The sequence below is a fragment of the Mastigoproctus giganteus genome, chromosome 6 (genome assembly GCF_048544385.1).
Source record: "Mastigoproctus giganteus isolate SK-2022 chromosome 6, ASM4854438v1, whole genome shotgun sequence".
NCBI classification, from domain to species: Eukaryota; Metazoa; Arthropoda; class Arachnida; order Uropygi; family Thelyphonidae; genus Mastigoproctus; species Mastigoproctus giganteus.
In genome coordinates, this window is record NC_143580.1 from 63,417,168 (window position 1) to 63,435,362 (window position 18,195).

Genomic DNA, 18,195 nt, shown 5'->3' on the forward strand with positions numbered 1-18,195 from the left:
CATAGGAGCTCTGAAAGAGCGAGACAAGGGGAAACGGGAGTAACAGAGAAAGAAAATGAAAGTGAGAGAGAAAACAAGAAAACTAACAAAAGGATATGACATAAAGAAAGAGCAAGAGAGCAGTTCGTGACCTTTAAAGAAGGAAGGTATACGAAATCTAGATGCTGCAGAAGAGATTGTGCTTAGTAACGATGAAGAAAATTAAATGAACGCACATTATGTGACATATAAGTATCACAGTTTGTAAGGTAAGACGTTTGTTCAGTTATTACTATTTAAGTCACTACTATTATCAAAATAAAGTTAAAATATTAAGTTATTACTATAAAAATTTAGTTTCCAATAGTTATAAAAAAAATGGTATATTTTTGTTAGCTTTTGGAACGTAACCTCCCTTTTTTGTACTGTTTCTTAGCCCCATATAACAAGGTTTCGCATTACATGAGATTTTGTAGGAATCAAACTACCATGTTGTGTTCTACGAGGATTACCTATATGACAAGTGATTCTCGATTTTTGTTCAACCATTTACAAATTTCTTTGTGTAATAATTTTCTTTCTTTCCATGTTATTCTGTGATAAGGTAGTTTCCTCATCATATGAAAGCAAAACGTTGGTTTCTAGTCCTTTAATAACATAACACCTCACTGACAGAAGTGGAATGCCCGACCTACTTTCATTTGTATTGTCAGGGGATGGAGGTAGAATGTTTTCACCCGTTCTTCAACGTGAACAATCAAAGGCCTAGTTTCGTTATGGATAATATAATGCACTCTCCTAGAATCATCCAATTTGGTAAAAACTTTCCATTTTAATGTCTTTCCTCATCAAGTCATTCAGAAACAACTGTATGCTTTATTGAGTAAAATAAATTTCTCCTTTTAATTCTGGGAGAGAATAAAAATGTATCAGGTGCATGTAAATTATCAGGAGACACAAGCCTATGGCAGATACAAGCTAGTCTGTAATCAAGTCACAAAGGTTAGGCAGGCGAAAGCAGATTACGAGAAATCTTTGGCAAAGGATGGTTGGATTGGATATTTTATTGGTGCATCAGCTTCTATGGCTATAATGTGCCAAACTTATGATTAGCAAAGGATGCTAGAAAAACAGCAAGGACTTCTTTACTTATATAAACTCAAGAAGGAAGGGGGTGAATCGGAGTGGTCCACTTGCTATTGATGGTTCGACTGTTGATGATTCCACTCAGATAGCTGATAATCTGAATGTTTTGCATCTACATTCACATGAGAAGTTATTTTGGGACGAAAATGCCAGAAGTTTATCAAACTGTAACAGGGTGATTAATGAGAGCAGAGTGGTGGAGAAATTGTTGAACATTAGGAAGCCACCTGGGGTGGATGGGATCTGCTATATTAAAGGAGGCAGCAAAGGAAGTAAGCAAATCCTTAGCCATAATTATGAGAGCATCCTTGGACTCGGGAAGTCCCTACGGACTGCAGATGTGCAAATGTATCTCCAATTCGCAAAAGGTGATGAGTAATTACAGACCAGTTAGTTTAACTTCTATTTCGGGGAAAATAAGAGTCACTGGTTAAAGATGCACTGCAGGATCATCTAGACAAGACTGTAGCAATAATTCAGACAGCATGGGTTTGTTAAGGAAAAGTCTTGTCTGACAAATTTGATTGGCAATGATCAGGCAAAAAATTGTATAAGGCAATGATCAGGCCACACTTTGAGTACTGCGTAGAGGTCTGGAGGCCTCATTTTAGGTTGGATGAAGTTACTTGAGCATGTACAGAGAAGGGCAACAAGATCGATGAGGGGAACGAACGGGTCCTCTTTCCAAAAAAGGCTTAAGTTCTGCAAATTGCAGCAGCTTGAGACTAGGCACCTGTTAAGTGATCTGATTGAGGTGTATAATGCCTTGAATGGGTTGAGCATGCTGAATTCTGATGGGATTCTTCTGCTTGTTCAGATTATGAACCCGAGGGCATAAATTCAAATTGAGTAAGATAGTTGTAGAACAGATGTGCGGAAATTTGCCTTTAGCCAGTGGACGGTTAATTACTGGAATAAACTACCATCTGTTGTGGAAGTTGATAGTTTAAATAAATTCAAGGAGGAAATGGGCAAACTTTTAGAGGGAATGGATGTGTGAAATTTTTTTTTTGCCTTATTGGTGCTATATAAGCTCGTACAATTGCTTTCTTGCATTGCATGCCTCCATTACTATTACAATAGTTAAAATTACTATTCTGCACAGTGCACATTTTGCCAGGTTACATTTGAATTTTGCACAGTGCCATTTCGCCAGGTTACATTTGATGAAGGTATCGAGGGTGCACTTGTTATGAGCATGATTTTCAATGGTGTCTTGCTAGAAATTTAACCTTGATGTACCAGCATCACACAAAGTATTTTGTGTATGTACATTACATGTCTTTGTAATTATTCAGAGCTGGACCAATGTTATGTGAATATTTTTTTGTAAAAATTGCCTCAGAAATCAGCTTAAGTTAAGCAATCATCTCGTTTGTTTGTTTGTTATTTGGTTTTTAGGAGCATTAGCAACAAAGGCCATATTGCTCCGGGGATATGTGTGGTCATTCCCTGACCTTTCCTCATCCTCCGTATTTGGTGGTCACTGGCTCGAACTCTGGTCTAATTAAGAAGCGTGTGCTATGCACTGCTGCTCCTGCTCACCTGGCTACGGAGGCGCCCCTTCATCTCGTACGTCACCCTGGATATATACATATACACACATTCAAGCAAGCAAGAATACTTTATTAATTCCAGGAAATAGTTTATTAATGCAAGTGTTATGATAACATTTTTAATAAGAGCATTCAATCATATTTATTAGTGAGCAGCTTCTACGTATTCAACACCATGTGAACAGTGAAAAATTTACCTAGCACACTTACATTTAAAAAATAACACATAGGTGTCCTGAAGAAACCATAAAACTCAAAAGACTGTCTTTTGTTTATCTCAATATACATTTTAGGAATTAAATACAGTAGTGCGTCGATAATCCGAATGTCAATAATTCGAAACGTCAATAATCTGAACAAGCCAGTATTTATTTTTTAATTTATTTTTTTATGCTGATGCCATAAAATAATTACAGTAAGTGCCAGTTATTGTGATCATGTTTCCAAATTGAATTTTCATTCTATTAAATGGCAATTCAAATAAGCGAAAATCAGAGAAATATCCACTGGCTATAAAAACAAGAGAAAGCCCTAATTTACACTTTTATTACCTTACTAATTAACGAAATTAAATGATACGTGAAAATCAACAAACTAAATAATGAATCGACAAACGATCAACAAATTGAATGCTTTCCAACTGAACTACTTTTGCAGAAAAGAGCGAGAGATCTGGCAATAAAGAAACAAAGTTCGAAAATGGTTCAGCAAAAAATAAGTAATTATTTTTTGTAATTAATTATAAGGCCTATACATATGTGTTATTGTGGCTGAAAGTTCCATTTGTTTTATTTTCTATGAATAAAAATACCTAAGTACAACTTAGAGCTTTTTATTTCTAAACTTACTAAACCTTTTTTTTTTTTTAATCTCCAGAATAGTATTTTTGATAAATTCTAAAATTTAAACAAATTGGAAGTCCGAACTATCTGAGTCCCAATCAGTTTGGATTACTGATGCTCTACTGTATCACAATTTGAATTTTATTGCAATTATATAACAAAACGTCTCCCCAACTTGTCTCACTATAAAGTGCGAAGTCAAAAAATGCAGTTCACAGTTCAGAATAGGTTTCCAGGTCCTCCTTTTTCAATATATGTTTATTCCCACATGCCATGTGAGGACACCTGAAATGTAAAGTTCGACATTACTCATATATATATATATATATATATATATATATATATATATATATATATATATACATACATACATACATACACCCACTTACAATACACATTTTTTATTTAGCACCTACAGACAAATTAGAATCATATAAAGAGTCAAATTAAAGTGATTAAATATGATTCTACAATCACATATACAACCACTCCGACTTACGTAAGGGTTGCGTTCTGTTGAACTCCACGCAAGTCGAATTTTACGTGTCGGAATTTCCATAAATGCTTATGTAGCACTTGCAATTATGCTCGCGGAATTTGATTGAAGCAAAAACAGAAATGTTTGATGAACATGTAAAATAGATTTATTAAATTTTTTTTATCTCATGCACAGGAAAAATTGCAGAAGTGTGCAATTAAAAAAATTTAAAATTATAAAATTACAAAAAAGAGGAGACAGGCATGTCAGCAAGTTTTACCTCTCAAGCATCAGTGCCAGAATCAACGTCTTCAGTTGATAAGTACGCCACTGTATCTTCATAAATATTTCTTGCTTTTGCTTGAATGGCCATTAGACCCAGGGGCACTCGCTTCTGAATCTGATTTTTCACCCATATTATCATCAGCTTTTCCCATATTATTATCAGCTCTTCGATATGGTACCTGTTTTGTGATCACTATTAATCTTAAATGCGTTGACCCTTTAACAAGTTCTTTTATACGTGCACTGTCCTTTAAAATAGTATTCACTGTTGAAGCAACGAGACCTAATTCCCATGCAATAGATGACTAACTTTGTCCTGCTTCTTAATCATTTCCATCTTTATTTCCTAGACTGCCATCACTTGTACTTCCCTTTCACCATTGTAATAAGTAAATAGGAATGATGAGAAGATTCTGAACATCTGTTTTTTATATGATTGAAGATTTCAGTGAAGGGAAATACATTTCACCATAATAATGTAAAAACCTACACATTTCCAGTTATTGGTATTATCGCAAATGCAATAAGATTGAATTTACTACCTGTTTATAATAGATTGCATTAACAGAAAAGCCCAATAAACCAGAAGGTGCAAATTGTTTTTGTTTTATGGCGGTGACCTCCAGAAAGGTGCTTTAGAAAAATATCACAAAGGGGTTCAAAACTGAATCTATAATGGAACATATTAGTATTAGCATTAGTAGAGGCATATGATGCAAGAAAGCAAGCTTATGCAGCATCAGCAAAAAAAAAAAAAAAAACAAACAAGCCCACCATTCATTCCAAATGCCTGTTCAGCTCAGCCTTAAATTTATTTAGGCTATCAACTTCCACAACAAAAGATGAAAGTCTGTTCCACCAATCAACTACCTGCTGGCTAAATGCAATATGATGACGATAAAAGTGTAGTGCATTCTCTGGCTGGACCAAGTCCCATTCCCGTAATTCCTGTAGTTAGTGTTTTGGCCACATGTTTTGTTTTTGCATCCTTTAGTTAAAACTGATTTTTATGTTGCACTTATTTAATGTAAATATATATAAAATACAATTTTCATTATAAAAACGACCTTTTAGAGAGATAAATAGCTTAGTTATATAGCGAAAATTTCAACTTCCAAGGTCTTGGAATGAATTAACAAAAAAAAAAAAAAAAAAAACTCACATTATATTATTGGGTTCACATTATATTTTCACAATACCTCCATTTATTCCTACGAGTTGCAAGATATGCTACCATATTTTTTTCAGTTTGCACCAGCTGGCAAAAACTTCTTTAAAGTCGAATTTACGTAAGTCAAGGAGTGCCTGTATATACAAGGGCTGTTCAATAAAGAATGATCATAATTTTGTTTTCGCAACACACCTTTATTAATCATCCATATTTTGATGGTCCTTTTCAAAGTAGTTCTAATGTGACGAAATTCACTTACTCCAATGTTTCTGCCATTCTTCAAAAACATTGTGGAAGCCATATTTTGACATCAGTTTGAGAATCGCCTCTGATGTCTCTACAACTTCTTCAGACAAATTGAAACATTTTTCTCGCAGTTCCTTCTTTGACTTCGGAAATAAAAAAAAATGTAAGGTCACGGCTGTATGGTGGTTGAACAGATTTGACATTAATGCAGGCTAAGTACTTGACATTATGAGCAATGTGAGGTCTTCAATTGTCGTGATGCACCACCCATCCACCTGGGTGCAGTTGTGTTTTGTAACAAATGTGATTCTGCAAAGTGTACAGAAACAGTTCTGTAGTACGGCCCCCACGACAGTTGTACGATGTGGCACATGCTGGTAAACCATTCTTTGATTATCAAAAAAAAAAAAAAAATGACTATAATCTTTCCTGTTGAAGCCAGAACTTTTGTTTTTTCGGTTGGCGACGATGTAGACTTCCAAACAGAGCTTTATTGCTTACTCTCTAAGTTGAAATGATGAAGTCATGTCTCACCTGCCGTTATCACCTAGTGCAGAACCTCACCATATTCAGTAGCCATTCATTGACGCTTCTGAAAAAATCTCCATGCGAACTTACCGTTGCTCAGGTGTGAGTAGTCATGGAAACCCAACATGCACAAACACGTCTTATGCAGTGGCGGATTTAGCACTGGAGAGGCCCCAGGCGCAATTCAATTTTGAGGCCCCCCCTAAATATTTTCGGTACCACTACAGTGTGCATTCTACGTGCACGTTTTTACTATAGCACGCGCTCTAGATTTGGTGTTGCAGTTTTAATCATTTTGGTTGCGCAATTCTTTCGTACATATTTTAACTAATGTTTAAATGAAAAATGGCACAACTAAGCATTAATGATAATACATATTCTACTTCAGATTCACTTAGTTGGCATAGATATTTCATATAATATGTAGGGATATTCGCATAAGAGTTTATTAACTTCTCATATTAAATTATAGTTTTATTCAGTAACGGTAATAATGATGAGTGTAAAAATTAAAAATGAAACAATTTTATTTTTTTTTTGAGACCTGAGATTTGAGGCTCCCTCTATTTAAGAGGAAATCTGCCACTGGTCTTATGCAAACAGTCATGGAGAATACCATGCATACTTACTATTGGAATTTTCATCATCTCTGCCAGTTGCTTACTGTTATACAATGATCTTTCACGATTACATAAGCAGTGTTTATGGTTTCTGTGGTGACAGCAGTGGTTGGAGTTACAGGACTGTCAATTTTTGTGATTGAATCATGTCCATCTTTAAACATTCTAAACCATCTGTGAGCTGGGCTGTATGGAACAGTAGATTCACCATAAGTCTCTTTTAACATTAAATACGTTTTGGCTGATGTTTTTTTTTGAGGCAGAAACAAAATCTGGGAGCAGCACACTGTCTTCGCATGTCACATTCATTGTTATGTAGAAAAAACTGAATAGGCATAAACTTGACCAACCACTGTGCATATGAGTCAACTGAGCAGTTGCTGTGTGATGCAGCTTGGTTTGGTCTTTCAGAGTTTAGCCAGAAATAGCAAATAACACACTCTTACTCTCATTTTTGTTTTTCCAGGGCTTATGTCTGACTGACTCACATTGCACTGGCCACCCACATTAACTCGATGCACATGGAATTTTTAGATTCCATATGCATCCACTTAAACACTGTACTCCCACTTGAACGCTGTTCCGAATCCATTATATTTGAATGACACCATGTCACCGATATTGCCACAATGTCTGCATTGGATGACCAGTACATCCAATTCATCAAATTTAGTTACTATGCTCTTATGATGAGTGTATACACAAATACTCATGTATCTGTTTATACCTTTCATAACCTTAACATAGCTGATGTATTTACTTGTTCCACTGAGGAACCCCAGACCTTGAAATTTCTATCACTTTTACTTTCCAGGCTGCTACATGCTCCAATAGAAACAATGCAAGAATCATTTACACCTGTGCCTGTCGCTACTGTTAATCGATTAGTTTGTGTATCTCTCTGAGCTATCAGTTTTCTGGTCATCCAAACAGTTCCTTGAAATCATATGCAAATATTCTTACACTCCTTTTATTTAAGTGTAAGCTCATCCCTGTAAAAAGATTCTCTCTCTCTTAACAAGCAGAGAAGACCTGAGAACTATTCTGATCCACGAGCTTTGCATGTTTCTTTTGTTTCTTTGTTATTTGGTTTTTAGGAGCATTAGCAACTAAGGCCATATTGCTCCGGGATATGCGGTGGTCATTCCCTGACCTTTCCGCATCCTCCTTATTTGGTGGTGACGGGCTCAAACCCCGGTCTAATCAAGAAGCGTGTGCTACGCACTGCTGCTCCTTCCCACCTGGCTACGGAGGCACCACGAGCTTTGCACAGTCTCTTCAGAGTCAAACTGATTGACAAGGATCTCACTGTATACTCACTCCTATCTTGTCTCGGCAGAATTGCAGGCACTTTCGAAACCTTTTTACAATGTTGCCCTGTATATGTTAATTAGCTGTTCAGATCTCTTACTTTTAATATCATTAGCAACAAAATGTACAACAATATCACCTTTCGTCCTCTTAAAAATGACAACTTTTTAAGGCAGGCAAAGGCAGATTATGAGAAATCTTGGCAAAGGATGCAAAGAAAAACAACATAGAGTTCTTTACCTATAAAGGTAAAGAACTCTATCTTTACATAGAGTTCTTTATGTAAACTCTAGAAGGAAAGGGATGAATCAGACTGGTCCACTGGATATTGATGGTTCAACTGTTGATGATCCTGCTCAGGTGGCTAACAAACTAAATGAGTATTTTGCATCTACATTCACACATGAGGAGTTATTCATGGAGGGGAATGTCAGAGGTGAACTGAACTCTGGCAGTGAGCTAGATGATTTTGTAATAACTGAGAGGAAAGTGGGGGAGAAATTGTTGAAGATAAACATAAAAAAGTCACCCAGGGCGGACGAGATCGATCCAGTTATGTTAAAGGAGGCAGCAAAGGAAGTAAGCAAACCCTTAGCCATAATTACGAGAGCTTCTTTGGACTCAGGGGGGGTACCCATGGACTGGAGATGTGCAAATGTAACTCTGATTCACAAAGGAGGATCAAAGGGTGACACAAGTAATTATAGACCTGTTAGTTTAACTTCTGTTTCAGGAAAATTAATGGAGGCACTGGTTAAAGAAGCACTGCAGGATCATCTAGACAAGACTTCAGTTATAGCTCGGACACAGCATGGTTTAGTTAAGGGAAAGTCTTGCCTGACCAATTTGATTGGAAACTATGATGTGATCACAAAGAAACTGGATGCAGGAAATAACTTTGATATCATATATTTGGATTTTAGAAAGGCTTTTGATACTGTTGCACATGGAAGACTGCTGAACAAATTGGAGCAGTGTGACATTGGAGGCAAATTGCTGCTATGGATAAAGGGATGGTTGAGTGGGAGAAGACAGAGAGTGGTAACCAATGGACTTTTTTTATTTATTTTATTTTTTTTTTGGTTTTTAGGAGCATTAGCAACTAAGGCCATATTGCTCCAGGGATATGCGGTGGTCATTTCCTGACCTTTCCGCATCCTCCGTATTTGGTGGTCACGGGCTCGAACCCCGGTCTGATCAAGAAGTGTGTGCTATGCACTGCTGCTTGTGCCCACCTGACTACGGAGGTGCCAGTAACCAATGGACACTGCTCATCATGGACTAATGTTATTAGTGGAGTCCCTCAGGGTTCAGTGTTGGGTCCATTGTTGTTTTCTGTATTTATAAATGATATTCATGATGGTATATCAAGCTTAATGTCCAAGTTTGCAGACGATACAAAGGTTGCAGGGTTGTTAAGGACACTAATGACAGTACACTGCTGCAACAGGATCTAGAAAAGTTGAGCAGATGGGCTGAGAGGTGGCAAATGAAGTTTAACATTGACAAATGTAAAGTACTACATATGGGAAGCAGTAACCCCAGAGTGACGTATCAACTCTATGGTACTACACTGACAGTGGTAGAGAACAAAAAGGACCTGGGGATAATTGTGGAGGCAAATATGAAGTTTTCTGAGCAGTGTAGACAGTCTGCAAGAGTAACTCATAGTGTCTTGTCCATGATATACAGGAATTTTTCTAGCAGGGATAAGGAGGTGATTATCCCCTTGTATAAGGCAATGGTGAGGCCACACCTTGAGTACTGCATACAGGTCTGGAGGCCTCATTTTAAGAACGATGTAGAGCTGTTGGAACAAGTACAGAGAAGGGAAACAAGATTAGTGAATGGAACAAAGTGTTGCTCTTACAAAGAAAGGCTTACATTTTTCAAATCAGTGTCTGGAGACTAGGCACCTGCAAGGTGATCTGATTGAGGTGTATAAAGCCTTGAATGGTTTAAGCATGCTCAATACTGATGGGATTCTTCCTCGTGCTCAGAATAATCACCTGAAAAGGCATAAATTCAAATTGAGTAAAGACAGTTGTAGGATAGATGTGCGGAAATTTGCCTTTAGGCAGCAGGTATTTGGTTGGTGGATCAAACTTCCATTCTTTGTTGTGGAAGTTGATAGCCTAAATAAATTTAAGGCTGAGCTGGACAGGTATTTGGAATGAATGGAGGGGTGAAATTGGAGTGTTTTTTTTTTTTGGCTGATGCTGCATAAGCTTGCTTTCTTGCATCATGTGCCTCTGCTAATGCTAACTGCTGTACAAAACACCATCAACTGTAGCTCCAGGCAGACATACCCCGGTCCTATTGCACGTAATCTTTTTAGACACTATTTCCTGTTTCTCTGATAATTGGGTCACTAACTATAGCTCCTTCCTGTGGGACAAAGGATCTTTGCTCTGGAGGATATCTTGTCTGATGCTGGAGCATGGGCTTAAGAGTTGGGCTGGGCAGCTTAGTGCTTGATGAGTCCCTCTCATTTAATCCTTTGGGGGGGGTATCAACTCTATTCTTTATGCCCTTATAAATAAGCCCATAAGAATGCTAATTTTCACTTAACCTCCTGATGCTTTCTGCAACGAACACACAAAGGATCCCTTATGGATGTATCATGTCCTGCTAAAAGTAGCTTCACGAAGAGAGAACAAGCAAAGCACATAATACCTGATTCATAGGATTATCACCCTTGGCAGGTCTCTCCTGAACTAAAGCATTCCTGCTACTTTGAGTTCTTTGCTTTACCTGCTCTAGTGTGAGGCATAATTTTAAGCTAATTTGATTTAAAGCAACAAACAAAACAAAGAGATATGAAAATAATAATGTTACACTAATCCTACTTATTTTATGGCAGTACAAACAACACTATTCTAAATTACGTTATGTGCTATGTGACAGTGTTATGTTAAAAAGTCACATTTGTACTGCAATAAATTTATAGTTTATGAACCTAATAAAAAAATTTCTGATTGTGTTTACATTCCCACAAAACTACACAGAAAACCACCAAATAGCATCTATATCATTCCTATATAATTACTGTAACAATGGCAGCAGAATTTGAGTGATCTTGATGGCAGAAGTCGACTTTGGTTTTTTTTAAGAAACTTTGAAGATCAAGTAAATAACAGATTCACATAATCAACTAAATACAAATAATGACTAAGCTACTAATTTTAAGAAAAGTTAACAAAAACAACTTTTAAGCAATACAGTTTTACTTAGTAACTCCCAGATCCTCTCATTTCACCACATTATTTTTCCATTACTTTTATCCCATTCTCTACAGATATATCAGATCTAGGAGAAGAACAGTGTTAATATATGTTGCATTTATATATAAAAAAATTTCAATTTATTACTTTGTTTGCCATATGGGGCATGGTAAAGTTCCAGGACTACTGCAGTAAAAAAGAACACAGAGTGAAATAGCACTAAAATGGTTTTATTTTTATTCAAAGTAATTGCCACCTGACTGAATGCACATATTACATTGTTCTAAAAGTTTCTGAATAGAGCCAGTAGAGACTTCCAAAGAGAAGATGTTCATTTTGGCAGTTACATTTTTCTTTTATGTCCTCAACATCCTGAAATCCCTTTCCTTTGTGGACAGTTTCCACCCTGGGAAAGAGGAAAAATTCACGGGTGCCAGACTGGCAGAGTAGGGCGGATGGTTGATTCATAAAAATGCCATGTTTCACCAAAAATGTCTTTACAGTATGGCATGGACGGGGGCATGGTCGGGCAACAAGAACCAGCTGCCTTTCTCTCAAAATTGTAGACTCGCCCAGGAAATGCACTTCAATAGTCTTTGAAGCATCTGTTCATAGAACTCAGCATTAACTCTCTCCTTTGGGTACAGATTCCTTGTAATCATACTATTAGTCAAAAAACATGATCAGCATTGTCTTGATCCTGGACTTCTGTCAATGAAACTTTATGGGTCTTGGTGATAATCTTGAAGTAGTAGTAGTAGTAGTAGCAGTGGCACATGATGCAAGAAAGCAAGTGTAGGAGCTTATGCAGCATCAGCCAAAAAAAAAAAAAAAAAAAAAAACACACCATTCCCTCCAAATGCCTGTCCAGTTCCTCCTTAAATTTATTTAACCTATCAACTTCCACAACGACAGATGGAAGTTTGTTCCAGCAATTAACCACCCGCTGGCTAAAGGCAAATTTCCGCACATCTATTCTACATCTGTCCTTTCTTAATTTGAACTTATGTCCCCGTAGGTTCGTAATCTGAACAAGTGGAAGGATCCCATCAGAATTCAGCGTGCTCAACCCATTCAAGGCCTTAAAGACCTCAATCAGATCACTGCGCAGGTGCCTAGTCTCCAGCCACTGCAATTTGCAGAACTTAAGCCTCTCTTGGTAAGAGAATCCCTTCATTCCCCTCACCAATCGTGTTGCTCTTCTCTGTACACGCTCAAGCAAATCTACATCCTTCCTAAAATGAGGCCTCCAGACCTGTACGCAGTACTCAACGCGTGGCCTGACCATTGCCTTATACAGAGGGACAATCACCTCCTTTTCCCTGCTAGCAAAATTCCTATATATCATTGACAAAACCCCATGACCTGCCCTAGCAGCCTGTCTGCATTGCTCAGAAAACTTCATATCTGACTGCACAATTACTCCCAGGTCTTTTTCATTTTCTACCACCTTAAGTGTACAACACAGTTGGTACGTTTCTCTGGGGTTACTTCTACCCATATGCAGTACTTTGCATTTGTCAAGGTTGAACTTCAGTTGCCACTTCTTAGCCCATCTGCCCAAATTATCTAGATCCTGTTGCAGTAGCACACTGCCATTACTGTCATTAACAACTCTGCCAACCTTTGTGTCATCTGCAAACTTCGACATTAAGCCTGATATACCTTCATCAATATCATTGATAAATACACAAAACAACAGTGGACCCAACACCGAACCCTGTGGGACTCCACTAATAACATTAGTCCACGAAGAGCAGCACCCATTGATTACCACCCTCTGTCTTCTCCCACTTAACCATCCTTTTATCCATTGTAGCAACTTACCCTTAAGTCCACTTCATGCTCTGATGCTTCATCCCTGGGTTGTACTGGAACACCCAACACTCATCTCCAGTGACAGTACAGTTGAGAAAATTGACCAGCCCGGATGAGTCTTTGCATGATGACATTCTTCGTTGCTTCTGCTCATCTGTGAGGCTGTCGACATAAATTTTGCACAGACCTTCCTTTACCCTAAATCTTCACTATGAAAAGAAAAAAATCCCCCCCCCCCAAATTTGATGAATTGTCTCCTTAGTCATATCCAACTTATCAGCCATCATTCTCAGGGTCAAACAATGATCGGCCAACCGGGCTAGCCGGGTGGGTAAAGTGCCTGCCTGCAACCCAAAGGTCGCGGGTTCGATTCCCGCCTCGGGCTTGGATCAAAGTACTGCAAAAACCTTGGGAGGTGCATTATGGCCACAGAAGCCTATGCGCCAACAACTACCAAAAAAAAAAGTAAAAAAAAAAAAAAAAAAAAAAGCAAACAATGATGATCTCCTGCCACAATTTCCTGAACTTTTGCAATTCTGTTTTAATTTTGAAAAGTTGATTGACATTGCTTTTTGGGTCATTGTTAACATTCTCACATGTGCCTTTGAAATGCTTATACCATTCAAACACACTGGTACAACTTAATGTTTTGTCACCATAAACAGTTTTTAATATTTCGCACGTTCCTGTTGCAGATTTTCCCAGTTTAAAGCAAAATTTGATATTCATTTGTTTCTCTGTTGCACAATCGTGACAAGGAACATTAACACTACTAACAAAACTGGTTGTTACTTGCAACCTGTCAGCCTACTGAACAAACTCTGTACCACAAACTGTTGGAGGAAGTTTAAACTACAACATACCACTTCAGTTTATATTCAAACTCGTTGAACATGACCACAACAGCACCAGTCTGGGAACTTTACTGTTATGCCTCATATTTTGTATGAAGGACATATCACACAGCAATGCAAATTTAATATTGCATTTCCTTTTAACTCTAAATATCACATAGCAGAGAAAACTTAACTTACTTTGCATTCCTTTTTATTTTTATGTGTAGCAGAATAGATGCCCTATCATATATATGATGACAATATTTATTTTTTACAGGATCAACTATATCCTTTTTAGTAATAGGATCTTTAAAAATTTTTTTTTCTGCTGTCATTACTAGCTCATCTTCGTTTATATCAGTATCTGATATTGAATTTTCTGAAAGGAAAAGAAAAAAAAAAAACACATTAATCCATTAAACAAATAAAAATGGTGAATGTTAATGAACTGTTATAAGTGGTGAAACAAAACAAATGTAGAAGGGGACCAAACTGAATCAGAAGCCCATTTATTTTACCAGTCATGATGCTCAAAAAATCATGAGATTGCTAAGAGTGCAAAGGGTATTTAATCCCAAATTAAAAATTTCTGATACATGCTTTCATAAATATTTCTCGCTGATTTTTTTTCTCTTCTGGCCAATAACAAAATCTGTTATGTAATACTTAAACAGCATATTAAAAAACTTAATTTTCAATAATGTCTCTTGTGGGGACATGTTAAGGGGGGGGTAAGGCATAAATAAATGTTATAAATATTCTATGCAAGACTAATCTTTTGGAGGCCTTGACATTTGTTTGAAGATTTTTCTTTGAATATAGGATGGTAGAATTATGCAAGGAAGCAATGCTTAAGAATATAATGACTTAGAGAACAAACGTAACAAATAATTAATACATACTTGATAAGGAAGTTATATAAAGGGAACTCGTAGATAACACTCGATACTGAAAAATAAATATAGCGTTATAACTGTGATAGGATACAAGTTTAAGGTTTTAATTTTGTTCTGAAATTGTAATTTTATTGACGTTTAAATCGAAATCATGACTCTGACCAGAGCAGCAAAGCAAAAGGCTCAGGCTAAGGGGAGTGCTGTGACTCAGGGGAGAACTGAGTGGGGGCAGTTGCCCTCTGAATCACAGCCTTTTAAGATGCACTGTTTGCTTGATGTTTGCGGAGCAATCGGGTACGGGACATGATACTGCCATGGGGGATGTCTTTGTGTGTGCACGATGCAAAGGGTGCAAGGAAATTAGGCGACAACTCGGTGTTGTTATGGGCCTATATGAGACCTTGAAGGACAGGGTGGATGCCCTCGAAGGAAATAAATTGAGGGGCCCATCAAGCTCTCAGCTGCCCACATCAACGCCAGAGCTTGCACTTGGTCATCTTGCAACACAGAGGCAGCCCCCAAGGCAGAATGCGCTGGTCCCACAGGAACTAGTAGTTGTTGGAGACTCTACTGTCAGCGAAACGGGGAACATGCTTTGTAAAAAGGATAGGTGGAACAGGACCAGGGTATGTCTGCCAGGGGCAAAGGTTGATGACATTGTAGAGCAGATATCATCTTTTATGGGCACAAAAGGTGATATAGTTGTACACGTTGGCACTAATGATATTAAGAGTAGGAGACCAGCGGAATTACTTAACAAGTACAGGTCACTGTTGAAAAAAAGCCGTGAAGTAGGGTTGAATTTGAAAGTGTCTGCAATTCTGCCCAGACACGATAGGAGGGAGTATATGATGAGAGCCTTGTCGATCAATTCGGCCCTGGAAAGATTGTGCAAGGCTCAAGGGGTAGAATTTTTTTCAGCCTGGAATGTACTTGTTAACAGGAGAGATTGCTTCTACAGGGATGGGATACACTTAAATAGAAAGGGTGCAAGAATTTTTGCTGATGCTATCGAGGCAGTGTTAGGTGGGTCGGAAAACTGCTAGCTTGGGGGGAGACAAAGACTAATAGATTAACAGTAGCCACTGGCAGAGGTGGAAGTGATTCTTGCACTGCTTCTATTGGAATGAGCAGAAGCCTGAAAAACAAGATGCAGGATATTTCAGAGACTGCTGGAAGTCATTGCGGTACAAGTAAACACATGGGTTGTGTTAGGGTAGCTAAGAATAGAAACAGGTGCATGTATACTTGCGTGTACACCAATGCTAGGAGTTTAGTAAATAAATTTGATGAATTTGAGGTATTGCTCGAAACATCACAGGCAGATATTGTTGGGATATCAGAGACGTGGTGTCACACAGATATAAGGAATGCAGAACTGGAATTTGCGGAGTACAACGTCTACAGAAAGGATAGACTGGATAGGAAGGGAGGAGGGGTTATGTTATTAGTTAAGAAATACATAAAATCCAAGGAAGTGAAGCCAGTCGACATCGATGGACACGGCAGTGTCGAGTCAGTTTGGCGTGACATAGGCATAGGTAAATCAAAATTGAGAGTAGGATTGTGTTATAGGCCTAATGACTCTGATGAGTATAATAAGATACTGTACAGGGAAATAGAATGGGCCAGTAAATCAGAGAGTCTTATAATGGGGGATTTTAATTTCCCAGATATTGATGGGAATTTGTGGGTTGGTCACTCACACACTAGCAAGGCTTTTGTGGATTTATTGGATGATTGTTTTCTACACCAGCATGTTCGGGAGGCAACTAGAGGGAGTAATACTCTTGATCTGATTATCAGTAGTGATTCTTCATGCATTAGGAATCTGCAGATAAAGGAACCACTGGGTGGCAGTGATCACAGTGTGCTGAAGTGGGATTTACTCAAGGAGGTAACTACTATCAGAGGTAAAGGGAAGGGTTTTTGCTTTCGTAAAGGCGACTATGATGGTCTGAGACAGTATTTAAATTCTATACAGTGGGACCAACTGATGATGTTACCAACAGCAAATTCAAAATGGGAAGCATTCAAGGAACTAATCTTGGACGCTACCAGGCTTTACATACCAACCAAGAAATATTGTTCAAGGTTCAGGCCTAAATGGTTGTCAGATGAACTAATGAGACATATGGCAGAGAAGAAAAATGCATGGGATACATACAAATTAATGGGTGACATGGAAGCCTATGATAGATATAAGTTGGTCTGTAACCAAGTCACAAAGGAGATTAGGCAGGCAAAGGCAGATTATGAGAAATCCTTGGCAAAGGATGCAAAGAAAAACAGAAAAGAGTTCTTTACCTATTTAAACTCAAGAAGGAAAGGGATGAATCAGATTGGTCCACTGGATGTTGATGGTTCAACAGTTGAGGATCCTGCTCAGGTGGCTAACAATCTAAATGAGTATTTTGCATCTACATTCACACATGAGGAGTTATTCAGGAAGGGGAATGTCGTAGATGAAGTAAACATTGGCAGTGAGCTAGATGATTTTCTAATAACTGAGAGGAAAGTGGAGGAAAAATTGTTGAGGATAAACATAAAAAAGGCACCCGGGGTGGATGGGATCTATCCAGTTATATTAAAGGAGGCAGCAAAGGAAGTAAGCAAACCCCTAGCCATAATTATGAGAGCTTCTTTGGACTCAGGGGAGGTACCCATAGACTGGAGAAGTGCAAATGTAACCCCAATTCACAAAGGAGGATCAAAGGCTGACACAAGTAATTATAGACCTGTTAGTTTAACTTTGGTTCCAGGAAAATTAATGGAGGCACTGGTAAAAGAAGCAGTGCGGGATCATCTGGACAAGAATTCAGTTATAGTTCAGACACAGCATGGTTTTGTTAAGGGCAAGTCTTGTCTGACCAATTTGATTGGATACTATGATGTAGTCACAAAAGAACTGGATGCAGGGAATAACTTTGATATTATATATTTGGATCTTAGAAAGGCTTTTGATACTGTTGCGCATGGAAGACTGCTGCACAAATTGGAGAAGTGTGGCATTGGAGGCAAATTGCTGCTATGGATAAAGGGATGGTTGAGTGGCAGAAGACAGAGAGTGGTAATCAATGGACACTGCTCAACGTGGACTAATGTTATTAGTGGAGTTCCTCAGGGTTCAGTTTTGGGTCCATTGTTGTTTTCTGTATTTATAAATGATATTGATGATGGTGTATCAGGCATAATGTCCAAGTTTGCAGACGATACAAAGGTTGGCAGGGTTGTTAAGGACACTACTGATGGGCTGAGA

At 38.0% G+C, this 18,195-nt stretch overlaps 1 protein-coding gene across 2 annotated transcripts in view; it reads right to left on the reverse strand.

Moving 5' to 3' along the window:
* Positions 1–2,794: 2,794 nt before the first annotated feature.
* Positions 2,795–18,195, reverse strand: part of LOC150084352 (uncharacterized) — a 110,616-nt gene continuing 95,215 nt past the window's right edge. Inside the window, exons 5-6 of one of the 2 annotated variants that reach the window (XM_090375993.1) lie at positions 14,239–14,419; positions 2,795–3,808 (exon numbers count right to left, since the gene is read on the reverse strand). In XM_090375993.1, coding sequence (XP_090232119.1) covers positions 3,736–3,808; positions 14,239–14,419 — 254 coding nt within the window. In that variant the 3' untranslated portion in view covers positions 2,795–3,735. The remainder of the gene's footprint in view (positions 3,809–14,238; positions 14,420–18,195) is intronic. The other variant, XM_090375991.1, reaches the window with a different exon arrangement.